The 24,036-nt window shown below is 51.5% G+C and overlaps 1 protein-coding gene across 1 annotated transcript in view; it reads right to left on the bottom strand.

Moving 5' to 3' along the window:
• Window positions 1-24,036, bottom strand: part of DCHS1 (dachsous cadherin-related 1) — a 119,534-nt gene that overhangs the window by 51,138 nt on the left and 44,360 nt on the right. The window contains exons 5-9 of the mRNA XM_073327118.2: window positions 23,553-23,789; window positions 22,170-23,189; window positions 20,780-20,967; window positions 17,725-17,821; window positions 17,390-17,547 (exon numbers count right to left, since the gene is read on the bottom strand). Of these exons, the coding sequence (XP_073183219.1) occupies window positions 17,390-17,547; window positions 17,725-17,821; window positions 20,780-20,967; window positions 22,170-23,189; window positions 23,553-23,789 (1,700 nt within the window). The remainder of the gene's footprint in view (window positions 1-17,389; window positions 17,548-17,724; window positions 17,822-20,779; window positions 20,968-22,169; window positions 23,190-23,552; window positions 23,790-24,036) is intronic.

The following is a 24,036-nucleotide window of genomic DNA, read 5'->3' as shown; positions in this document are numbered from 1 at the left end:
TTGGATGAGCCTAGGCAGCCTTGTGAGCTGATGGCTTTGTCTAGTCAGCAGCGTGGGAAGGCGAGGAGAGTGGAAGATGAGTGTTCCTGTACCTTACCTGTTACCTGGGTGGAGAATTGTGACAGGGAAGGAAACGTGCCTGTGTCTGTCAGGGGTATTGACTTGCCTATGGAGGGAGCTACCCCGGTCTCCAAGCAGTTGTCTGTGAACAGCCCTGTGTGCTGGGACCAGGGGAATGAGATCCCAAGCTGGGTGTCTGGGAAAGGAGAAGGTGTGTCTGGCTCTTCTTTGTCTGTGGAGCAGACAGAAGGGGCCTTTCAGCCTGTGACGGTTGAGAATAGTGCAGTTGTCTCAGAGTTGGTCTGGATTCAGCTAAAGCCCAGGAAGGGAAGGGCCTTAAGTTTGTGTCTGCTCGGGAGAATGGCCCTGTAACTAGGTCGCAGCCAGTTAGTGTCTATGCAAAATCCCAGAGCCCAGACAATTCTGGTGCTTGTATTTTGCCTGTTGCTAGTGTGTTGTTGGGAAAGGATGTAGCAACTCTGTCTAATCAGAGTGAGATCCTAGCCAGGGCACAAGGAGAGCAGAAAGGTGATTTGATTGTGTTACCTACTGAGGGTGTGGAAACCTGTAGCAAGAAGGAAAAGATTCCTGAACTTGTGTGTGGCAAAGGGAAGGAGAATGCTTCTAACCTTTTATCTAGGAAGTCTGTAAGTTTGCCTGAAAGGGGATTGTGTAGGAATCTGCCTGATGGGCCAGAGGTAATTCTGGATGTAAGTGAGACCCAGAAAGAGTCTGTTGTTGCTCAGGAAAGTGTTCCTCTAGAGCAAGCCCTAGGTAAAGAGGGTAAGAGCAGAATTTCTGTGAAGGGTGAATTGTTGCATAGAAAAGCCCCTAGGGAAAGGAATCCTCATGGTAGTCTTTGCAAGCAATTTACTGCAACTGAAGGGTGTGAAAGTGATTTAATCAAGAAAGTTTCAGTTCCTAACAGCCAGAAATTTTCCGTTGTGAATGAAGCCACTGACTTTCCTGTTGAAAGATCCAGTGTGGATAGCTTTGAGAAGGTCTCAGATGGAGTGAGAGCTGTTAAGAAAGGTATACCGTCCTATAACCAAGTGGCTGTGTTTGGCCAGCTTGTTGGGGAGACAAGGTTGTTGAGAAAGGAATGTCTCCATATTAGTTCTGTAAGTGAACAGTATGTGGCCCAGGTCAAGATGGGGGCCCTTAACCAAGAGAGCCCGAATTGCAGCCCTCCAGACTGGAGCGCTGGGAGAAGACCCGATCCCAGTTTGACCCCAGGGGTTTTGGGGTGGCAAAAGCGCACCGGCCGCATAAACCTTCCCATATGCAGCATGCGAGTGCTATCAACCACCCCCGACCTAAGGGAGGGCGTGAAACTGCAAGGGACTGGTGTAACTCCCACCAAGGAATGGGAGAGATGCTGGGGCATCCATGGGAACATTGGTGGGTTCGAACTTCCCCAGGTCACTGGCTAAAGTGACCTGCTCAGTTCGGTCTCAAATGGGGGAGAGATGTGATGAAGCGGGACTGTTCTTAATGTTTCCTCTGAATAGTGTGGGGGTGCCTCAGTTTTCCCTAGGCAGTTCTTAAGTACCTAGGGGGTGGGATAAGGGTGTATGATCGTTGCAGAGCCCTAGAGGGCAGGGGTGTGCAGGGGTCTGGACACAGAGAATGGCCAACACCCTGTTTCCTGGCCACTGATGGCCTGGGCCCTTCCCCCCTGCAAGGTGAGAGCTAAAGGGTTGGAGAACAAATGAATCAGGTGACCTCCTGGCCCAGAAAGGGACAAAGCCCAAAGGAGGAGGGGCTGGAGGGGGAGGCAGTTTGGGGGTGGCTGGGGACATGGAGTGAAGTGCAGACGTGGTTGTCTGGCTCACTGTGCCCTAAAATGGACCCAGTTGAGGGGTCCTGTTCTCTGCACCTACAAGCTCTGTTTTAGACCATGTTCCTGTCATCTAATAAACCTCTGTTTTACTGGCTGGCTGAGAGTCACGTCTGACTGTGAAGTTGGGGTGCAAGACCCTCTGGCTTCCCCAGGACCCTCCTTGGGCGGACTCGCTGGGAGAAGTGCACGGAGGGGCAGAGCGGATGCTGAATGCTCCGAGGCCAGACCCAGGAAGGTGGAAGCTGTGTGAGCTGTGTGTCCTGAAAACAGTCTGCTCACAGAAAGGAGACTTCCCCAGAGTCCTGACTAGCTTCGTAGGGAGCAGTTCCAGAGCATCGCCCAGGGACTCCATGACACAGACCAATCTGCGTCTTAGCAAAAAACAACATGAAACGTTTTTCACCATGGAGTCATGTCTCCATCCTCACAGCTGGAAGAAACTTTATCCAGGTGTAACCCTCAGGAAAATGCATTTCAAAGGGTGACAGGACTATAAAAACGAGGGGCAAAACCACCCTGAGGTTTGTTCTTTCTTTCTCACCCTATCTCTCTCTCACACATGAAGACAAAGGAACCAGCCTTTGGATTTTGTGAGGAGTTCTGACCTCAGAATTTGATCGTCCCTGTTGCTGGGAACATGTGGTAAGGATTTTACCTTGAACCAAGTCTAGTTTGTTACATTTTAGTTACTAGAAACCTTTTTATCTTTATTTCTCTTGTAACCATTTCTGACTTTAATGTCTTATACTAGTACTCACTTAAAATCTCTCTTTGTCGTTAAAAATGCTTATTTTATTCTTTAAATCAAACCATTTGGGAACTCCAGTTAAAAAACAAACTGTTGCATATTGACCTCTTATAAGGGCAGCAAACCAGGAGGAGGCTGGACAGTGCAGAACACATGCTTTTGGGAAAATGCATGATTGGGAGTGTGTTGGGGTCACACTGCAAATGGTAACCAAGGCTGGTGGAAACCAGAGTGTGACTGGAGTGTGCTGACAGGTTGCAGCTACACACAAATACTCAGGGTGTCATGCAGGCTGTTTGTGAGGGGTCCAGCTTGGGAGCTCCCACAGCAAAGCATTGTGAGGCACCCAAGGTAGCAGGGCTGGTAGTGACAAAACCCCTTACTGGTCTGGACTGCACCCTAGAATGTGATAGAAGGGCTGCAAAACAGACCGTGGATGATGGCCCCATTGGGTTGGGAGGCTCTGAACTGGAATGCAGATGATGGCCATGGAGGATGGTACAAAGGGCCCTGTGAACCAGAACATGGATGATAGCCATGTGGCAGGGAGGTGGGAAGCTGGGGGACTGTGAAGTGGAAGATGGATGATGGCTGTGTGGCAGGGAGGTGGGAGGTTAGGGGGCTGTAAACTGGAACATGGACAATGGTTACATAGCAGAGGGGGTAGGGGGTTGGGGGACTGTGAACCGGAACACAGTTGATGGCTGCGGGATTAGGGGCTGTGTACTGGAACAAAGATGATGGCAGTGGTGTGGAGGGTTGGGGGTGTGTGTACCAGAACTTGGATGGTGGCTGTGGGTGGCAGGGTTTGGGGGGGCTGTGCAATATCCCACCTAGATTGTCTTTGTTCTGAGTGGGCTACAAACTCCACCGAGAACTGCACTTTTGTAGTCTTCTTACACTATATTTTATTGAAAAGTGTTCTGTGTTTTGAAAATGACATTGCAGTAATACACTGTGACAAAGTTCCTGCTCTACCTTGGTGGGTCTTGAGCTTACTGGCAGATTTGCTCGCCTTGGAGCTTCACGGCAGCCCTCAGCTTGGCCGTTTTTCTGAACCCACAGTCCAGGTTGACTCCTCCTGTGTCTGACCAGGAGTTGGGAGGATTGGGGGGAACCCGGGCCCGCCCTCTATTCCGGGTTCCAGCCCACGGCCCTGTGGAATGCAGCTGTCTAGAATGCCTTCTGGAACAGCTCTGTGACAGCTACAACTCCCTGGGCTACTTCCCCATGGCCTCCTCCCAACACCTTCTTTATCCTCACCATAGGACCTTCCTCCTGGTGTCTGATAATGCTTGTACACCTCAGTCCTCCAACAGTCCGCGTTCTCTCTCTCAGCTCCTAGTGCCTCTTGCTCCCAGCTCCTCACACGCACACCACAAACTGAAGTGAGCTCCTTTTTAAAACCCAGCTGCCCTGATTAGCCTGCCTTAATTGATTCCAGCAGCTTCTTGATTGGCTGCAGGTGTTCTAATCAGCCTGTCTTAATTGTCTCCAGAAGGTTCCTGATTGTTCTGGAACCTTCCCTGTTACTTTACTCAGGGAAAAGGGACCTACTTAGCCTGTGGCTAATATATCTGCCTTCTATTACTCTCCTATAGCCATCTGGCCCTACCCTGTCACATATCCCCGCCCTCTGCTCAACACTACGGGGTTGGGCCACTTGGGACGTCAGGCAGTGTACTCGTGACAAGCCATCTGTATTGCCATGGTGGCTTCCAGCCTGGTGTTGTATGGTGAATTGGAAAGGTTGTAGGGACAGGAACCATCTGGTCACCCTTGCGTTCTTCTCTTTATTTCACTGCATCCACTGAAGGGGTGCATGGTCGGTCACAAGGGTAAACTGTCATCCCCAGAAGGTAATAACATAGTGTGTCCATGGCCCATTTCACAGCAAGGCACTCTCTTTCAACCATGGCATACTTCTGTTCTCTTGGGAGGAGTTTCTTGCTGAGGTAGAGGATTGGGTGTTCTTCGTCTCCGACCATCTGCGATAGGACAGCTCCCAATCCTACTTCAGATGCATCTCTTTGTAAAATGAATTTTTTGTTGAAGTCTGGGGCTATAAGCACGGGGTTACTGCAGAGGGCTGTCTGTAGATCCATGAATGCTTTCTCTGCGGCATCTGTCCACTTCATCATGTCTGGACCCCGGGGTTTTATCAGGTCTGTCAGGGGACTCGCTCTGGTAGCAAAATGGGGAATAAATCGTCGGTAGTACCCAACCACACCCAGGAATGCCCGGACTTGCTTTTTCCAATTCGGCCAGGGCCAATTTTGGATAGCCTCTAGTTTGTTTAGTTGGGGCTTGACCATGCCCCTTCTGACAATGTAGCCAAGGTATTTAGCCTCGGCTAGCCCTATGGCACACTTGGCTGGGTTGGCTGTGAGGCCAGCCTGTCTTAGCATGTCCAGAACTGTTTCCACCTTTCCTAAGTGGGTTTCCCAGTTGGGGGTGTGAATAATCACATCATCCAGGTATGCTGCTGCATAACTGGTATGGGGCCGTAGGAGCTTGTCCATAAGACGCTGGAAGGTGGCAGGTGCCCCACAGAATCATAGAATCATAGAATATCAGGGTTGGAAGGGACCTCAGGAGGTCATCTAGTCCAACCCCCTGCTCAAAGCAGGACCAATCCCCAATTAAATCATCCCAGCCAGGGCTTTGTCAAGCCTGACCTTAAAAACTTCTAAGGAAGGAGATTCCACCACCTCCCTAGGTAATGCATTCCAGTGTTTCACCACCCTCCTAGTGAAAAAGTTTTTCCTAATATCCAACCTAAACCTCCCCCACTGCAACTTGAGACCATTACTCCTTGTTCTGTCATCTGCTACCACTGAGAACAGTCTAGATCCATCCTCTTTGGAACCCCCTTTCAGGTAGTTGAAAGCAGCTATCAAATCCCCCCTCATTCTTCTCTTCCGTAGACTAAACATCCCCAGTTCCCTCAGCCTCTCCTCATAAGTCATATGTTCCAGTCCCCTAATCATTTTTGTTGCCCTCCGCTGGACGTTTTCCAATTTTTACACATCCTTCTTGTAGTGTGGGGCCCAAAACTGGACACAGTACTCCAGATGAGGCCTTACCAGTGTCGAATAGAGGGGAACGATCACATCCCTCGATCTGCTGGCAATGCCCCTACTTATACATTTCAAAATGCCATTGGCCTTCTTGGCAACAAGGGCACACTGTTGACTCATATCCAGCTTCTCGTCCACTGTAACCCCTAGGTCCTTTTCTGCAGAACTGCTGCCTAGCCATTCGGTCCCTAGTCTGTAGCGCTGTATGAGATTCTTCCGTCCTAAGTGCAGGACTCTGCACTTGTCCTTGTTGAACCTCATCAGATTTCTTTTGGCCATTCCTCCAATTTGTCTAGGTCCCTCTGTATCCTATCCCTACCCTCCAGCGTATCTACCTCTCCTCCTAGTTTAGTGTCATCTGCAAACTTGTTGAGGGTGCAATCCACACCATCCTCCAGATCATTTATGAAGATATTGAACAAAACCAGCCCAAGGACCGACCCTTGGGGCACTCCACTTGATACCGGCTGCCAACTAGACATGGAGCCATTGATCACAACCCGTTGAGCCCGACAATCTAGCCAGCTTTCTATCCACCTTATAGTCCATTCATCCAGCCCATACTTCTTTAACTTGCTGGCAAGAATACTGTGGGACACCATGTCAAAAGCTTTGCTAAAGTCAAGGAACAACATGTCCACTGCTTTCCCTTCATCCACAGAGCCAGTTATCTCATCATAGAAGGCAATTAGATTAGTGACTTGCCCTTGGTGAATCCATGCTGACTGTTCCTGATCACTTTCCTCTCATGCAAGTGCTTCAGGATTGATTCTTTGAGGACCTGCTCCATGATTTTTCCAGGGACTGAGGTGAGGCTGACTGGCCTGTAGTTCCCAGGATCCTCCTTCTTCCATTTTTTAAAGATGGGCATTACATTAGCCTTTTTCCAGTCGTCCAGGACCTCCCCCGATTGCCATGAGTTTTCAAAGATAATGGCCAATAGCTCTGCAATCACATCCGCCAACTCCTTTAGCACTCTCGGATGCAACGCTTCCGGCCCCATGGACTTGTGCACATCCAGCTTTTCTAAATAGTCCTGAACCACTTCTTTCTCCACAGAGGGCTGGTCACCTCCTCCGCATGCTGTGCTGCCCAATGCAGTAGTCTGGGAGCTGACCTTGTTCGTGAAGACAGAGGCAAAAAAAGCATTGAGTACATTAGCTTTTTCCACATCCTCTGTCTCTAGGTTGCCTCTCTCATTCAGTAAGGGGCCCACACTTTCCTTGACTTTCTTCTTGTTGCTAACATACCTGAAGAAACTCTTCTTGTTACTCTTAACATCTCTTGCTAGCTGCACCTCCAGGTGTCATTTGGCCTTCTTGATTTCACTCCTGCATGCCCGAGCAATATTTTTATACTCATTCCCGGTCATTCGTCCAATCTTCCACTTCTTGTAAGCTTCTTTTTTGTATTTAAGATCAGCAAGGATTTCACTGTTAAGCCATGCTTGTCGTCTGCCATATTTACTATTCTTTCTACACAAAAGATGCAGTCCAAAAGGAAGAATAGTATATTGAAACAGACCCTCTGGGGTAGAGAATGCCATCTTTTCTTTCGCATCTTTGGCAAGGGGAATCTGCCAGTATCCCTTTGTTAAATCAAGGGTGGTCAAAAATCGGGCATTGCCCAGGCGGTCAACTAACTCATCGATACTGGGTATGGGATATGCATCGAATTTGGATATCTCATTCAGCCAGCGAAAGTCATTACAAAACCTAGTGGTGCCATCAGGTTTGGGCACCAACACAATCGGGCTTGACCACTGACGGTGGGACTCTTCGATGACTCCCAGCTCCAACATCCTTTTTACCTCTGCCTTGATCTCCTCCCTTTTTGCTGCTGGGACCTGATAGGGCCTTAAAGTTACCTTTGCCCCAGGGTCTGTGAAAATGTGGTGATATGCTTCGGTGGTCCGGCCTGGTTTGGTTGAAAACACGTCCTGGTATCGGTTCTTCATCTCAGTTACCTCCTTCTTCTGGTTTGGTGTCAGATCAGTGGATATCCTGATCTGCTCATGCATATTATTTCCCTGGATCGGGGTCTCTTGGGCCACTACACACACCTCTCGTTGGTGCCAAGGCTTTAAGAGGTTAATGTGATAAATTTGTTCTTGTTTCCAGTGTCCTGGCTGCCGCACCTTGTAGGTTACTTCTCCCATGGGTTCAACAAACTCATAGGGCCCCTGCCATTGGGCCAAAAGCTGGCTTTCTGCCTTGGGTACCAATACCATCACCCGATCCCTGGTTGGAACTGTTGGACTTTTGCCTGGTGATTGTAATGGGTTCGCTGGGCCTCCTGCGCCTTTTCCAAATGTTCCCGTACAATAGGGGTGACCCGGGCTATCCATTCTCGCATCTGCAACACATGGTCAATTATATTTCTCCCCTCATTGGGTTCCTCTTCCCAGATTTCTTTTGCAATATCTAGTATGCCATGGGGGTGGCGTCCGTATAATATTCAAAGGGGGAAAACCCAGCTGAGGCCTGACGTACCTCCCGGATTGCAAACATAAGATAAGGTAGTAGGGTGTCCCAATCCTTCCCGTCTCGACTTACCACTTTCCTTATCATTGCCTTGAGGGTTCGGTTAAACCTTTCTACCAGCCCATCGGTCTGCGGATGATAGACTGAAGTTGTCAGGATAGGTATATGTAGCATTGAATAGAGGTCCTTCATTAGCTTTGACATAAATGGGATACCTTGGTCTGTTAATATCTCCTTTGGTAGCCTCACTAGGGCAAAGATCCCCACCAACTCTTTAGCTATCGTTTTAGAGGCCGTGTTCCGCAGGAGGACGGCTTCTGGATAGCGAGTAGCATAATCCAGAACAACAAGTATATATTGGTAACCCTGGGCTGTCTTCTCCCAGGGTCCCACTAGATCCATGGCTATTCGCTCGAAGGGGACCTCTATGATGAGAAGGGGTACTAAAGGTGCCCTCAAGTGGGAACGGGGACTGTGCAGCTGACACTCCGGGCAGGATGCACAGTACCTCTGCACTTCTTCATGTACTCCGGGCCAGAAGAATCGTTGCAGGACCCATGCCAGGGTCTTCTCTACCCCCAAATGCCCCCCAAAAAGATGACTGTAGGCCAGACTTAATACAGTATTCTGGTGTTTTTGAGGTACTAGGATCTGCTGTACCTTCTGCCCCTGTACTGGTGCAACCCGGTATAAGAGATTCTTCTTCATTATGAAGTAAGGTCCTGGTGCCTGGGTTTTCCCTTCCATGGGGACCCCATCTATTTCGGTCACCTCCTTCCTAATGTTGCTGTACCTTAGGTCTTCAGCCTGGTCCTGTCCAAAATTTCCTCTCCCAAAGCTAATCTGCCTGAGATCTAGGGGGCCAGTCTCTGTTGCCTCTACTGGTTCAGAGGCGTTAGGGTGTGGGTCAGACTCGGGTGCTTCTCCCTCCTGGGTGGCCTCCTTTTCAGCTGCTCGGGTCTGCCTACCTACGAAAGCGACCCTCTGGCTTTGGGACAGTATTCGGGTTCCCAAGGCCTTAGCTGCCCTTCTTTCCGTTTTCATCTTTCTACACTGTCTGGGAGTGGAAAACAAATCCGGGGATATTTCAGAGAAGGTTGGGGGTTGACAGTCTACTGTGGATGTCTCACTACTTTCAGGGCTTCTCCCTTTCTCCAATTCCCCTACCAGGAGTAAGTCTCCAAACGCTGGGAAGTCCCTCCCAATGAGCACTGGGTATGGGAGTTTAGGGACTACACCTGCTGCTACCTCAGTAGTGTTCCCCTGAATCTCGATTTTTACTGGGATGGTGGGGTAATAACCAACTGTCCCATGGACGCATGTTATCCCCCTACTCTTAGCCCACGGCTGCTGACTACGCTTCATGAGCTTCGAGCTTCTCCAAGACAAGCGTGATAGCACTCCCCGAATCAACCAGTGCTGTGGTCTCTACCCCATTTAGCTTCACTGGTCTAGTGTACATATGTGGGGTTAATGAGACCCCCACAAGGTGGATTAGGGAGCATGGGTCTACCCAGTTCCCCAGGTTACACTGAATAGACTCCTCGGCATTGGGACACTGTGCAGCTATGTGTCCCCACTCCCTGCAGGTGTAACATCTGTATGGAGCCCTAGGCATTCCCCAGTTTCTTGGTATGGGTAATCTAACATCACGATCCTCTTCACCCTCAGTGCTCCGACTCTTTGTGGCTTCTGGTGGGCCTTCAGCCCCTCTCTTTTTCCACCTGGGCTCTCCTGGTGACCCAGTCACCCAAGCTCTAGGGCTTGGTGCTGCTAGTTTAACCCGGGGTGCTTCTTCCTTAACTGGTCGGGTCAGCTCCCTCGCCGTCCTTTGCCTTTCTACCAGCGCGAGAACCTCGTCGTAGGTGCAGGGTTTGTTCTGGCTTATCCAGGCACGAAGGTCTGGCGGTAGTCCTCTCAAGTACCGGTCGATGACCAGAACCTCTAGTATCTCCTCCGGACTCTGGGACTCAGTTTGTAACCACTTTTGTGCGAGATGGATGAGGTCATACAATTGGGACCACGGGGTTTTGTTTTCCTGGTACCTCCACTCATGATATCACTGGGCCCGCACTGCGGTCGTTACCCCAGATCTGGCCAGGATCTCTGCTTTCAGCTGGGGGTAGTCTGCCGCAGCCTCTTCAGGCAAATCATAGTAGGCCTTCTGGGCCTCCACACACAGGAATGGAGCGAGGATGCCAGACCACTGTTCTCGGGACCAAGCCTCCCACAGGGCTGTCCTCTCAAAGGCCAGGAGGTATGCCTCTACATCATCCTCCTGCGTCATTTTCTGCAGCCAATTGCTGGCCTGCATGATCTGCGTACCATCATGGCCGCGGTTCAGCTCTGTAAGGGCCTTTATGTGGTTTACCAATTCCCGCAACATAGCTCAGTCTTGAGCAGCCTGGTCCATCAGCAGGCGATTAGTCTCTTGCTGCAGCCGCAGTGCCTCCTGCTGTGCGGCTGCCTGGACACGAGTAGTCTCCTGCTGGGCAGCCGTGGCTTGTATCAGTGCCCGCACTACCTCCTCCATCGTGGTGAGAAAAATAAAAATAGACCCTCTTCCCCCTTTTTTTTTTTTCTTCCTTCCAAACACCCTCCTTCTTCCGCTGCGCTGTGGACACCAGATCCCACTTCCGACACAAGTTGTGACAAAGTTCCTGCTCTACTTTGGTGGGTCTTGTGCTTATTGGTGGATTTGCTCGCCTTGGAGCTTCACAGCAGCCCTCAGCTTGGCCGTTTTTCTGAACCCACAGTCCAGGTTGACTCCTCCTGTGTCTGACCAGAAGTTGGGAGGATTTGGGAGGGTTTGGGAGGATTGGGGGTTTGGGAGGATTTTCTCACTCTCAGCTCCTAGTGCCTCTTGCTCCCAGCTCCTCACACGCACACCACAAACTGAAGTGGGCTCCTTTTTAAAACCCAGGTGCCCTGATTAGCCTGCCTTAATTGATTCTAGCAGCTTCTTGATTGGCTGCAGGTGTTCTAATCAGCCTGTCTTAATTGTCTCCCGAAGGTTCCTGATTGTTCTGGAACCTTCCCTGTTCCCTTACCCAGGGAAAAGGGACCTACTTAGCCTGTGGCTAATATATCTGCCTTCTATTACTCTCCTATAGCCATCTGGCCCGACCCTGTCACAACACACACACCCACACACACACCCAGGGACACACCAGCCCACATAGCTGTGGGTTGGGAACCTATTAACTGTGCCACTGCAGCATTTCAAGTGTAGATAAGCCCTTGGACTATGCTTTAACCTTCATTTCTCCGTGCAAAGAGCAGGTTTCTTACCTGTAACTGGAGGTTCTTCGAGATGTGTGGTTCCTAGCTGTAGTCCACTGTGGGTTACGCATGCACACAATGAGCCCAGAGTTGGACAATTTGAAAGTAATGTCCGTTCGTCTGCCCATGTGTCCTGGCTTGCCCTTGCCTCTGACTGAGGGGATAAAGGGAGGGGCGAATCAACTGCCTTTTCAGTTCCTTCTCCACCATGCATCAAGAAGATCTGAAGCACAGGGGAAGGAGGGCAGGACTCGAATACAGCTAGGGACCACACATCTCAAAGAACCTCTCGTTACAGGTAAGTAGCCTCCTTTTCTTCTTTGAGTGATGGTCCCTAGTGTACTCCACTGTGTGTGACTCACAAGCGGTACCTAAGTAGAGGGAGGGTGCGAGGATGAAGATGATAGGGTTGAGCAGAGAACCACAGTACCAAAGGAGGCATCAGCAGCAGAGTCCTGCACCAGGGCATAATGCCTTGGAAACTTGTCAGTGGAACTCCATGTGGCTGCTTTACAGATGACCAGGAGGGATATGTCCTGAGGAGATGCTATGGTCACTGCTTGAGCTCTGGTGGAATGAGCTCTTACTCTGTGTGGGGTGGGAGGTTTGAGAGCTGATAGCAGAAGAGAATGCAGCCCCGATATCCATTTGGAAATTCTCTGGGTGGAGATGGCAAGTCCTCTGCCTGTTTCTGCTATAGTAACAAACAAACTTCAGGACTTCCTGATTGCCTTTGTTCTCTGCAGGTAAAAGGCCAAGGCTCATCAAACACCGGAGGAGTGGAGCCTATGTTCTCTGCAGACATGTGCAGTTTCAAAAAGAACACAGGTAAGTGAATGGATTGATTAAAGTGAAATCCAAAACTACTTTAGGGATAACTTTGGGGTGTAGGTGCAACAAAACTTTATCTTTATGGAATACAGTGTATGGAGGGTCTGCTCCTAGTTTGACAGCCCTTCTCACTGACATGATAGCTTCAAGAAAGGCAACCTTCACTGGACAGAGGGACATGGAGCAAGTAGCTAAATGGCTCAAAGGGGGACCCTCATTCATACTGAAAGAATGAGATTCAGGTCCCATTGGGGCGCAATCCTCTGAGGGGGTGGGAAAGTTCTTATCAAGTCTTTTCAGAATCTATGGTTCGAAGGTGTGTGAAAATGGAGTAGCCTTCAGCAGGTAGATGGTATGTACCAGTTGCCTCTTAGTGGACTTGTAGGGAGCTGAGGGATAGACGTGAGGTCTTCAAAGATAGGATATAGTCCAAGATGAGGGGAAGAGCTGCAGTTTGTGGCAGAACGTTTCTTTGCTGGGTCCAGGATGAGAAGCACGTCCATTTAGCTAGGTAACATTTTCTAAGAGAGTCCTTTGATTTAATTGGGGATTGGTCCTGCTTTTGAGCAGGGGGTGGGACTAGATGACCTCCTGAGGTCCCTTCCAACCCTGATCTTCTATCATTCTATGATTCTTTCTGCTATTGGAGAGATGTCTCGAAGTGCTGAGGAGCAGGCACATTCTAGGGATTATGCCCATCCAACTACCACACCCTGAGGTGGAGCAGTCATTGACGGGGGGATTTGATCTTGCCATTGCACTGTGCCAGGAGATCAGGGAATGTCGGGAGGGAAATCGGTGGGCGAGATAACATGCATAGGAGGTTGGGGGACCAGAAAGGGGCAATCAGGATGACCTTCACCCTGTCCTGTCAGATCTTATGTAGCACTCGTAGCAGGAGCAGCAGTGGAGCGAAGACATAGCGGAACTGGTCTGACCAAGTAAGCTGGAGTGCATCGCTCTTGGGAGCAGTAGTCTTGGGCGCCTCTGGAGCAATATGTGGTGGGAGGTAAATAGATCTCTGGCTGGGGTTCCCCATAGAGTGAAAATGTCAAGCAGCACCATGACATGAAGTTCCCACTCGTGATCATCGTGATCATTGTGATCATTGGGGGGAGGGATAGCTCAGTGGTTTGAGCATTGGCCTGCTAAACCCAGGGTTGTGAGTTCAATCCTTGAGGGGGCCATTTAGGGATCAGGGGCTAAAATCGGGGATTGGTCTGGCTTTGAGCAGGGGGTTGGACTAGATGACCTCCTGAGGTCCCTTCCAACCCTGATATTCTATGATTCTATGTAGTGTCTGCTGAGGCTGTGGATAGGGTGATCTGACTGCTGATAGCCCAGTTCCAGAGACTGACTGTTTCTGCACACAGGCAGGTGGATCTCACTCCCCCTACTTGTTGATGTAGAAAACAGTCCTAGTGTTGTCTGACAGTATCAGGACATGGTGAGAGCAAATGAGTGGAAGAAATAATTTGCACACCTGCCTTACTGCCTGTACTTCCAGGTTACTGATGTACATTCTGGACTCTAGACAAGTGCATACTCCTGTGTGATTGTCCATGTGGGAGCCCCATAGGGATGCTTCCATAATTATGGTTTTGTCTGGAGAAGAGGGGACAAAGGGGACCCCATGGATACATGATGAGGATGGGTCCACCAAAGGAGGGAGGGCAGTACCTTGGTTGGAATTGTTAGTGTAAGGTTCATGGAGTGATGGCTTGAGGTGTATACCGACTGTAGCCATGCTTGAAGGCAACGAAGGTAGAATCTTGCAAATGCAGTGATGTAAGTGCACAAGGCCATGTGGCTGACCGGGACAGACATGTTTTGACTGTTATCCAAAGTGAGTTTTGATTTCGTTCATGAGTGTACCTGCCCATAGACAGGTTCCACAGCTAGTGGTGATAGAATTCAAGGTTGCTCCAACAAAGTCCAAAGATATCATGGGAGTAAGAAAGGATTTTGAAACGTTGATTCTGACTCCCAGTTGAGAGAGGAGGTGAAGCACCATAGAGGTTGACACGGCGAGATTTGGTGGCAAGAAGACAGTCATTGAGGTACGGAAAGACAAGGAAGCCATGATGTCTGACGTGAGCTGTCACCACTGAAAATACCTTGGTAAAGACTCTGGGAACAGTTGCTATCCTGAAGGGGAGTACTCTGTATTGAAAACAGTTGGACCCCACAGTAAATCTGAGAAATCATCTGTGGGCAGGGTGAATATCAATGTGAAAGTAAGTATCCTTCATATCGAGAGATATGAATCACATGCCCTTTTCTAAAGATGGAATTATTGCTGCCAACGTGACATTGTAAAATTTGAGTTTGCGAATGAAGAAGTTGAGGTGGTGGAGGTCAAGGATTGGAGGGCTGGGACAAGCTCAGTACACAGATCCAGGAATGTGGCCTTGAGCATCCGGAAGTTCTGCAGCCACTGCTTATCATCCCAAACCTGCATTACGATGTGATCCCATCCGTCATGCTTGTTTCTCAGGCCCAGAAATGGTATTCCACCATCTGCAGCTGCGCCGTGAGCACCAACAACGATCTGGAATTTGTTCTTGCTATGTCCCACAGCAATCTGTCCTCCAAGGCATCGTCATGTTCCCTCCCCACTCATTCAGTTCTTCTTGCAGCTCTGCAAATACTCTAGAATCATGCGCACTGTCTTGCAATGCTCATGACAATAGTGCAGAGCTGTGCAGGCTCCATGCTTCTGTCAGAGATGACAGACAGTGAGCGAGGAGGGCTATACAGGTTTGTGGGATTTTGAAAAAAGGTGCAAAAATTGTGGTATACAGATAACGTTACTGGATGAAGTCAGTTGCTGTGATGGAGTAGGGAGTGGGGAGGATTGACCTGGGAATGTTGGGTGGGAGTTTTACTGGGACTGTCTGCATTGGGGATGGGATATCAGGGTGTGACTTCACTTGAAGGATGATACCTGAGCATGTAACCTGAGCCCAGGATGGGGGTTGGGGCCAGGTGACACCTTTGCCTGGGAAACTGGACAAAGGCTGGAGGAAGAGCCGGGGGGAGGCTGGGCGAGACAGCTGGAGGGGGTTTCAGTTTGGAGCTGACTGGGGAAATGGAGGGAGGCCCAGATGGGGCTCTGGGCTCCCTGCCCCCCAAGACGGACCTGACTGAAGGGTCCTATTCTCTGTGCCTACAAGCTCTGTTTTAGACTATGTTCCTGTCATCTAATTCAGTGGCTCTCAAAGCCAGTCCGCCGCTTGTTCAGGGAAAGCCCCTGCCGAGCAGGACTGGTTTGTTTACCTGCTGCGCGGGCCAAGGGACGTGCTGTCCGCCCTTCCCGCAGCCCCCATTGGCCTAGAACGGCGAACTGCGGCCAGTGGGACCCGCGATCGGCCGAACCTGCGAATGCAGCAGGTAAACAAACCAGTCCGACCCACCAAGGGTTTTCCCTGAACAAGCAGCGGACCGGCTTTGAGAACCACTGGTCTAATAAACCTTCTGTGTTACTGGCTGAGAGTCACAGTGAATCACAGGAAGTGGGGGGTGCAGGGCCCTGACTCCCCCACACTCTGTGACAGTTGCAAAATGGGAAGTTGAACCCATGCTCCCGCTCACCCCGCACAACTCATTTTGACCCATCATGCATTGCCAAACTTCCCAAAAGACAATGTGTTGGACGGTGGCAAGTTGCACAGTGGGATACCTACCAATGGTGCATCACACTCTGCAATAATACGCGCTCTGCCAACACAAGAAGCCAAGCACGCACGCGGAAAGCGATGTACTAATCGCAGCGGCTATATGCCAATGTAACTTGAGTCAGCATAACTTTGTAGTATAGACATGGCCTAACCATGGTAGAATCAAAACAAGGAAAGCTATGTTCACTGACAGGGGAAAGGAAGCCCACCAGAAGGGAGGAACAGCATGAGGTCAGCTTGCTCGTGGACGCAGCAAGCTGAACACACAGAAGGACTTCCTGCCTCCTGAAGAAAGGTCATTAAACTTTGGGAGATATAAACAAGGACAGAAAGCCATTTTAGGCACCCATCACAAGACAGACACAAGGAAGAAGAGTTCTCACGAGCTGAGAAAGATCGGTCCTTCATCCAAGGTGGGCCTGAAATCTCTGGGAACTGAATACAGAGGACAAATCTGCTTCGGCAAAGATTGTACCTTTCTAGATTAAATTTGAGATTTTTAGAAGCGTATTTTGTTTTGGTTTTACTTGTAATTCTTTCTATCTTCATTCCTTATACTTGAACTCATTTAGTCCTATGTGTATTTTGTTAATACATTTATTTCATTTTTACCATAACCCAACTCAGTGCTGAGTTTAAAGGGCAGGGTGTATTTACACTCAGTCAAGTTAATAAGTTGCAATGTGTTCTGTGTTTGTAGAGGAACAAACCAACCATATATGTCTCTCAACTGTCCAGGAGCGGGCTGGACATTGCAGAGCACGCATCTTTGGGGAAATTCAGGGCTGGGAGTGTGTTGGGGTCACCTTGTTGGTTGTAACCCAGGCTGGTGGAAGTTAGCATGAGGCTGCAGGACTGTAGACAGGCTCCTGGGCTCAGAGCTGCTGAACCAGGGCTGTCTAGCACACAGACACTCATCAGGGTGTGACCTGCATGCTGCTAGGCTACTTATGTGGGAGCTACAACACCAAAGCTTTGTGAGGTACCCAGGGTTACAGGGCAGGTGGTGACATAGTTCCCATTGGTCTGGATTTGTACCCCAGGGTGTGACAGGTCCCTGTACCAGGATTCAGATGATGGCTGTGGGGTCGGGGGGTGGGACTTGGAGGGCTCAGGAACCTGGATGCAGATGGTGGGCATGGGGAAGGAGGCAGGGGTTAGGGCCCTCCCCCCCATGTACCTGGATGTGGATGACGGCCCTGGGGGGCAGGGTTGGGGGTCCCATGTACCTGGATGTGGATGACGGTCGTGGGGGTGGTGGGTCTGTGGGCCTCAAGTACCAGGATGTGGATGACAGCCCAGGAGGGGCAGGTTTGGGGGGGCCCATGTACGTGGAGGTGGATGACAGCCCTGGGGGGGGCAGGTTTGGGGGGCCCAGGTACCTGGATGCGGACAGTGGCTGCTGTGCTGCAGGGCACTGTGCCTCGGTCACTGGCCGTCACAGTGAAGATGTACTCGGCCCGGTCGGTTCGGCGCAGCACGGTGGCTGTACGCAGCTCCCCCGTGGCCGTATGCAGCGTGAAGCGCTCGGCCCAAGCCCCTGTGGAGAGAAGGGGAGATGCTGCTGCATGGGTCAGAGCAGGTTAGACATGGTGTGGAGCAGGCTTGGGGAATGCTGGGAGTGTGCGTGTGTGTTTGTGGGGAGGTCAGGACCATAGTCCTAGGCAAATGACTGGAGGTGATGGTGCCATACCGCTTTCCCCCTTTCCCCCATTACCTGTTAGTGAGTAGAAGATGGTCCCATTCTCAGCCTCGTCTGGGTCCTTGGCCTGAAGGGAGGTGACCAGCAGCCCTGAGGGCTTCTCCTCCAGCACCTGTCACACAGAGAGGGGAGCTGGAGATAGTATAACAGCCAGCACCCAGGTCCCGCATCACAGAACCCATAATCCTCCCAGCACAGCCACCTCCACAGCAGACCCCATGCCCCCCATTCCACCACACAGCCCCACTAATGCTGGAACTAGGGATGTGGCAGCACCCCCTGGCTTTAAGGGGCTTCCATCATATGCAGGGTTTACAGTTTGCGTACAGTTTGGCTCCATATCTAGTTGGCAGCCGGTATCAAGTGGAGTACCCCAAGGGTCGGTCCTGGGGCCGGTTTTGTTCAATATCTTCATAAATGATCTGGAGGATGGTGTGGATTGCACTCTCAGCAAATTTGCGGATGATACTAAACTGGGAGGAGTGGTAGATACGCTGGAGGGGAGGGATAGGATACAGAAAGACCTAGACAAATTGGAGGATTGGGCCAAAAGAAATCTGATGAGGTTCAATAAGGATAAGTGCAGGGTCCTGCACTTAGGACGGAAGAACCCAATGCACAGTTACAGACTGGGGACCGAATGGCTCGGCAGCAGTTCTGCGGAAAAGGACCTAGGGGTGACAGTGGACGAGAAGCTGGATATGAGTCAGCAGTGTGCCCTTGTTGCCAAGAAGGCCAATGGCATTTTGGGATGTATAAGTAGGGGCATAGCGAGCAGATCGAGGGAAGTGATCGTTCCCCTCTATTCGACATTGGTGAGGCCTCATCTGGAGTACTGTGTCCAGTTTTGGGCCCCACACTTCAAGAAGGATGTGGATAAATTGGAGAGAGTCCAGCGAAGGGCAACAAAAATGATTAGGGGACTGGAACACATGAGTTATGAGGAGAGGCTGAGGGAGCTGGGATTGTTTAGCCTGCAGAAGAGAAGAATGAGGGGGGATTTGATAGCTGCTTTCAACTACCTGAAAGGGGGTTCCAAAGAGGATGGCTCTAGACTGTTCTCAATGGTAGCAGATGACAGAACGAGGAGTAATGGTCTCAAGTTGCAGTGGGGGAGGTTTAGGTTGGATATTAGGAAAAACTTTTTCACTAAGAGGGTGGTGAAACACTGGAATGCGTTACTTACGGAGGTGGTAGAATCTCCTTCCTTAGAGGTTTTTAAGGTCAGGCTTGACAAAGCCCTGGCTGGGATGATTTAATTGGGAATTGGTCCTGCTTTGAGCAGGGGGTTGGACTAGATGACCTTCTGGGGTCCCTTCCAACCCTGATATTCTATGATTCTATGATTCTATGGTTCAATGGCTCTCAGCACCTGAACTATACAAATTGTTTCAGCATCGCTGCTCAAGACCCTCCAAGCACAGATATCCCCCTCACCAGCATAGATCCTATATTCCTCATTCCACTACACACCCCCACAGATCCTCCAGCACACAGATCCCATAATCCTCCCGGCACAGACCCCCACATCCCTCCAGCACAGACCTCACAACACTCCACACTCCTCCCAGCACAGGCCCCCGTAATCCCCACCCTACAGCACAAACCTCAGAACCAACTGTCTTCCTAAGCAAGGCCCGGTAGTGATAACCAGGCCTACAAATGTACCTTAATTGTGAGTTCAACTTAGTAAAGACTGAGTGAAACTTTATAAAGTGCCACAATAACCTATAACAACAAATGTTGATGGGAAAAGAGACAGAAAGCCTGAATATGTCCGTACAGAAAGGGTGTCACTGATACCACTCAAGGTTTGTGTCAAGATTATGACTGATATATAGGAGGAGCAGAGGACTGGAAATCAATGAATCAAAACTTGTTGTGTCAGAAATTAGGGCTATTGGTGGACAAAATGATGAGAGGATGGACTATTACACCCAATACCGCTTTCTGGGGTTCTTAAAAATAAAAGACTTCAGGGAAAAGACAGCAGAAGAAGCCACAGTCTGCCAACAACTGCTGCAGTGAACTTCATCATCATGATAGATTTCATGATTCTAAAGAAAGGAAGGAGTGAGAGCAGCAGATTTTAACAAACTTAGAGAATTGGTAGGAGCTCTTTAATTATCTGAAAATCAAAAAGAAATCCTACAAAAAGTAGAAACATGGACTAATTGCTAAGGAGGAGTACAAAAGAGTAGCACAAGCAGGTAGGGACAAAATCAGAAAATCTAAGGCACAAAATGAGTAACACCTAACAAAGGATATCAAAAGGCAGCAAGAAGAGTGTCTTTAAACGCATCAGGAGCAAGAAAAAGACAAAGGTAAGTATAGGTCTTCTGTTCAGTGGGGAAGGAGAGCTAATAACTGATGACATCAAGAAAGCTGAGGTGTTTAGTGAAGACTGAAGTGAAATAGGCATTAAAGACATTAATTGTGACCAGATACTCAACACAATCAATATTAACAAGGGGGAAGGAACACAAGTCAAAATATGGAAAGAACAGGTGACAGTATATGTAGATAAGTTAGAATTATTCAAAGTAATCAAGGCCTGATCAAATTTATCTTAGGCCTTGTCTACACTGCCTCTTTACAATGCTGCAACTGTCTCGCTCAGGGGTGTGAAAAAACACCCCCCTGAGCGCTGCAAGATTCAGCGCTGTAAAGTGGCAGTGTAGACAGTGGCAGGTAGCTACTCCCCTTCTGGGGGTGGTTTTTTTATAGCTCCCGGTCCAGGCTGCTCCCAGTCCAGTGCTGTGACTAAACAGCCTCGTTAAAGTGCCTTTGCTGGTGAAGACATGCCTTTAGAGTACTTAAGGAATTAGCTCCCTCCTCCTCCCCACACTGTCTCCTCCCCCCACCCCAATCTGCACAGGGGCTCTCTCCTCCTCCCCACACCCAACCTGCACAGGGGCTCTCTACTCCCCCATCAAGAGCTCTTGGCCCCCACAACCTGCACTGGGAGCTCTGCCCCCCAATCTGTACTGAGGGCTCTGGACCCCACAACTTGCACATGAAGCTCCCACCCTCACAACTTGCAGTGGAAGTGCCTGCCTGCCCCCCTCACCTGCACCAGGAGCTCCCGCCCGCCCAGCACATGAAGGAAAGCTGGCACATTGTCATTCTCATCCAACACGGTGACATAGACGGTGCCCGTGACGCTGCGTGGTGGCGTCCCCCCATCCTGCACGATCACCAGCAGCTGATAGCTTGACTGCTGCTCCCGGTCCAGGCTGCGCTTGGCAGTGAGCTCTCCTACCAGGGAGAAGCAAGGACACAGCTCAGCTCCCAGAGAGCCAGCTCCCAAGGGAGACTCCCAGCAGGGAGACAACTCCAGATGGGGAACTGTCTACCATGGGAAGAGAGGAGCCCCAGCGTGCGAGGCAGGACAGAGCCCAGGGGAATGGACTGTGGGCAGAGAGATAGCCCTGGACTAGGGGGATGGAGTCACAGTCCTTGGGAATGGGCTGGGAGGAAGGAGGGGGGGAAGAGAGCCTGCCCGAAGGAGCAGGCCATGGAGAGGGAGGTGGCCGTGGGATGGTGGGGACAGGACAAGGGCCCATGGGGAAAGGGCAGTGGGAAGGGAGCCAGCTGGGGTTGGTGGAACACGGTTAGAGCTGCTCTCTGAAATTGCATAAGGGTCCCCTATTGCACCCCACTTAGCCATGGCCCCTTGTGCCAGCCATCAAGGACCACGATGCGAGGCAGATGCCAGGTCAGGGCAGGAGAGCTAACGCTGATGACAAGAGAGTCACGCCAGCTGCATCAGGCCCTCCTCTGGGGTGTGACCTCTAACCTCCCATGAGACGGGGTGACACCGACCCACCTCCTGTGAGACGGTGACACCGACCCACCTATGGGGTGTGACCCCTAATGCCCTGACCCTCGTCTGGGGTGTGAGCTCTAACTTCCTGTGAGACAGGGTGACACCGACACACCTCCTGAGGTGTGATCCCCCCCCCCGACAACGCATCCTTGTGCATACGCCCTTTCACGACCCCTGGGCCCATTATATATCCCTCTTGACAAGCTTCCTTAAATCTCAGCACCTGTGTTCCGGCTGGGCCCTGCTGACCTGAGCACCGGGCTCTGGGCTGGGCGGGTGGAAAGCGGGACCACCCCACCAGTCATATCTGCAGCTGCAGTAGCTCAGTGATGGGCCTGGCTTTGCCTGAAGGGCTGCTGGCACCACCCGTGCCATGAGAGCTCTGTGGGAGGGATGGCAATCCCAGACAAAGCACTCTGCTGTGGGATGGCTCTGGTATCTCTCAGACCCAGGAGTTAGACTAGGTAGCATGATGCTACCCTCACCTCCCTCCTTGAAGCACAGCACCCCCTAGTGCCATGTTGGGGCCAGCACTGCTCTACCCTCACAGTCACCCCCTGCTGAGCTTCACAGGCCCCTCCATGCCCACTCGGATCTCGGTGGGCTCTCTCTCGCCCATGCGGTCTCTCACCAGACTGCATGTGAATGAGGAAGTTGGGGTCATGCTGGAGGAGGCGGTAGGTGAGGCGGCTGTTCTGCCCTGTGTCCCGGTCACTGGCTGTCACCCTGCCCACCCTGCTGCCTGGTGGCTGGTTCTCGGGAATGGTGAAGAAGTAGCGCTCCTCGCTGAGCCGGGGGCTGTTGTCATTCTCGTCAGTGATGCTGACCCGCACTGTGCTGGTGCCCGTCTTCCTGGCCTCGCTGCTGGTGCTGCCTGCCCCTGCAGATGCTAGCACTGTCAGCATGTACAGGTCCCGCGTCTCCCGGTCCAATGCACTCTTGACGTAGAGCCAGCCGCTCTCGGGCACGATGGCAAAGCTAGCGGCGTCGCCATCGGCACGCAGGTGGTAAGTGAGGGGCGTGGCACCAGCATCCCGGCCCAGGGCCCGCACCTGCAGGAAGCGAGTGGAGACAGGCGTGCCCTCCCGCACCTCCACACGGTAGGTGAGTGTGTCAAAGATGGGCCCGTGGTCGTGCTCTGCCTGTACGTGCACCAGCAGGGTGAAAGTGGCACTGAGCTGGGGCACACCGCTGTCCCGGGCCACTATGGCTAGGCCATAGGCAGCACTGGCTTCGTACTGCAATGCCCCCACCAGACGCACTGTCCCAGAGGAGCGCTCCACGCTGAAGATGCCGTCCCCACCTGACACCAGCTCAAAATGCACCTGCCCGTTGGAACCACTGTCACGATCCTCTGCCTGCAACGTGTAGACAGTGGCCCCCACCTCTGTGGCCTCTGGCAGCAGGATAGAGTCAGAAGGGGCCAGGAAGGCTGGTGCATTGTCATTCACGTCTGACACAGAAATCTTCACCTGTGTGTTGCTGTAGGCAGGCGGCGAGCCGCTCCGGGCCTGCACGTCCAGAACCAGAACCGCCTGGACCTCATGGTCGATAGGGAGGTTGGTGCGGAGCTGTCCCAAGCTGGAGTCAATGAAGAAATAACCATGGGGATCTCCCGAGGAGATGGAATAAAAGATGTCATCAGAGTGACCTGGGGACAAGGGAATACAGAGCAAGGACAGTGAGAGAAGCACTCTGCTCACTCCCCCAGCCTGCCCCAGCAAGGGGAGCCATGGGGGAGGGCAGGCCACTAGTTGTGGGGGGTGATTCCACCAGGAGGCACCATGGGGGAGGGCAGGGCACTGGCTGTGGGAGCGAGCTCCCAGCAGGGGGTTCCATGGGGAAGGGCAGGTCACAGCTATGAGGGGAGCTCCCAGCAGGAGGCACCATGGGGGAGGGCAGGCCGCTAGCTATGGGGGAGATACCAGCACCGTGGGAAGTGGGGCAGGAGCGTGGGACCCCTGAAATGGAAACATGGGCCCAACGTGGTTTTGGGGCTGCGATGGGCCCATACCTGGGGGGTTATGGGCCCGGACGGCCCCAACACTCGCCCCCTGCTGCGTATTCTCAGGCACTGTGAAGAAGTACTGTGCCTGCTCAAAGACAGGGGGCGAGACTGTGCCAGCCACGATGCTGATGTTCACTTGGGCGTTGGGTTGGGCTGACAGGCCCCCCCCATCCCGTGCTGAGATCACCAGCTGCACCAGCGTGTTGGCTTTGCCACTCAGGGACCATGAGAGGGACACAACACCTGGAAGAGAAAGAAACTGATAGGGGAAGCGCTACAGGATTGAACACTGTGTCCCCCTCCCCCAGCAAGAAATGCACCTCCCCTCCCTGCTCTAGGGATGTAGAAACAAGCCACGTGCCTGGGAATAACCAAGGGAGAGAGATGCCAACCCCAGAGATTGGCTCCAGAGGTCAGAGGGGGAAGGAAGGGAGATGGGGGCTACATCTGGGAGCAAAGAGGGGCAGCCCCTCTCTACAGGGGTCTGAGG

The sequence above is a fragment of the Lepidochelys kempii genome, chromosome 1, assembly GCF_965140285.1.
Source record: "Lepidochelys kempii isolate rLepKem1 chromosome 1, rLepKem1.hap1, whole genome shotgun sequence".
NCBI classification, from domain to species: Eukaryota; Metazoa; Chordata; order Testudines; family Cheloniidae; genus Lepidochelys; species Lepidochelys kempii.
This window is presented reverse-complemented; position numbering and strand designations above follow the sequence as displayed.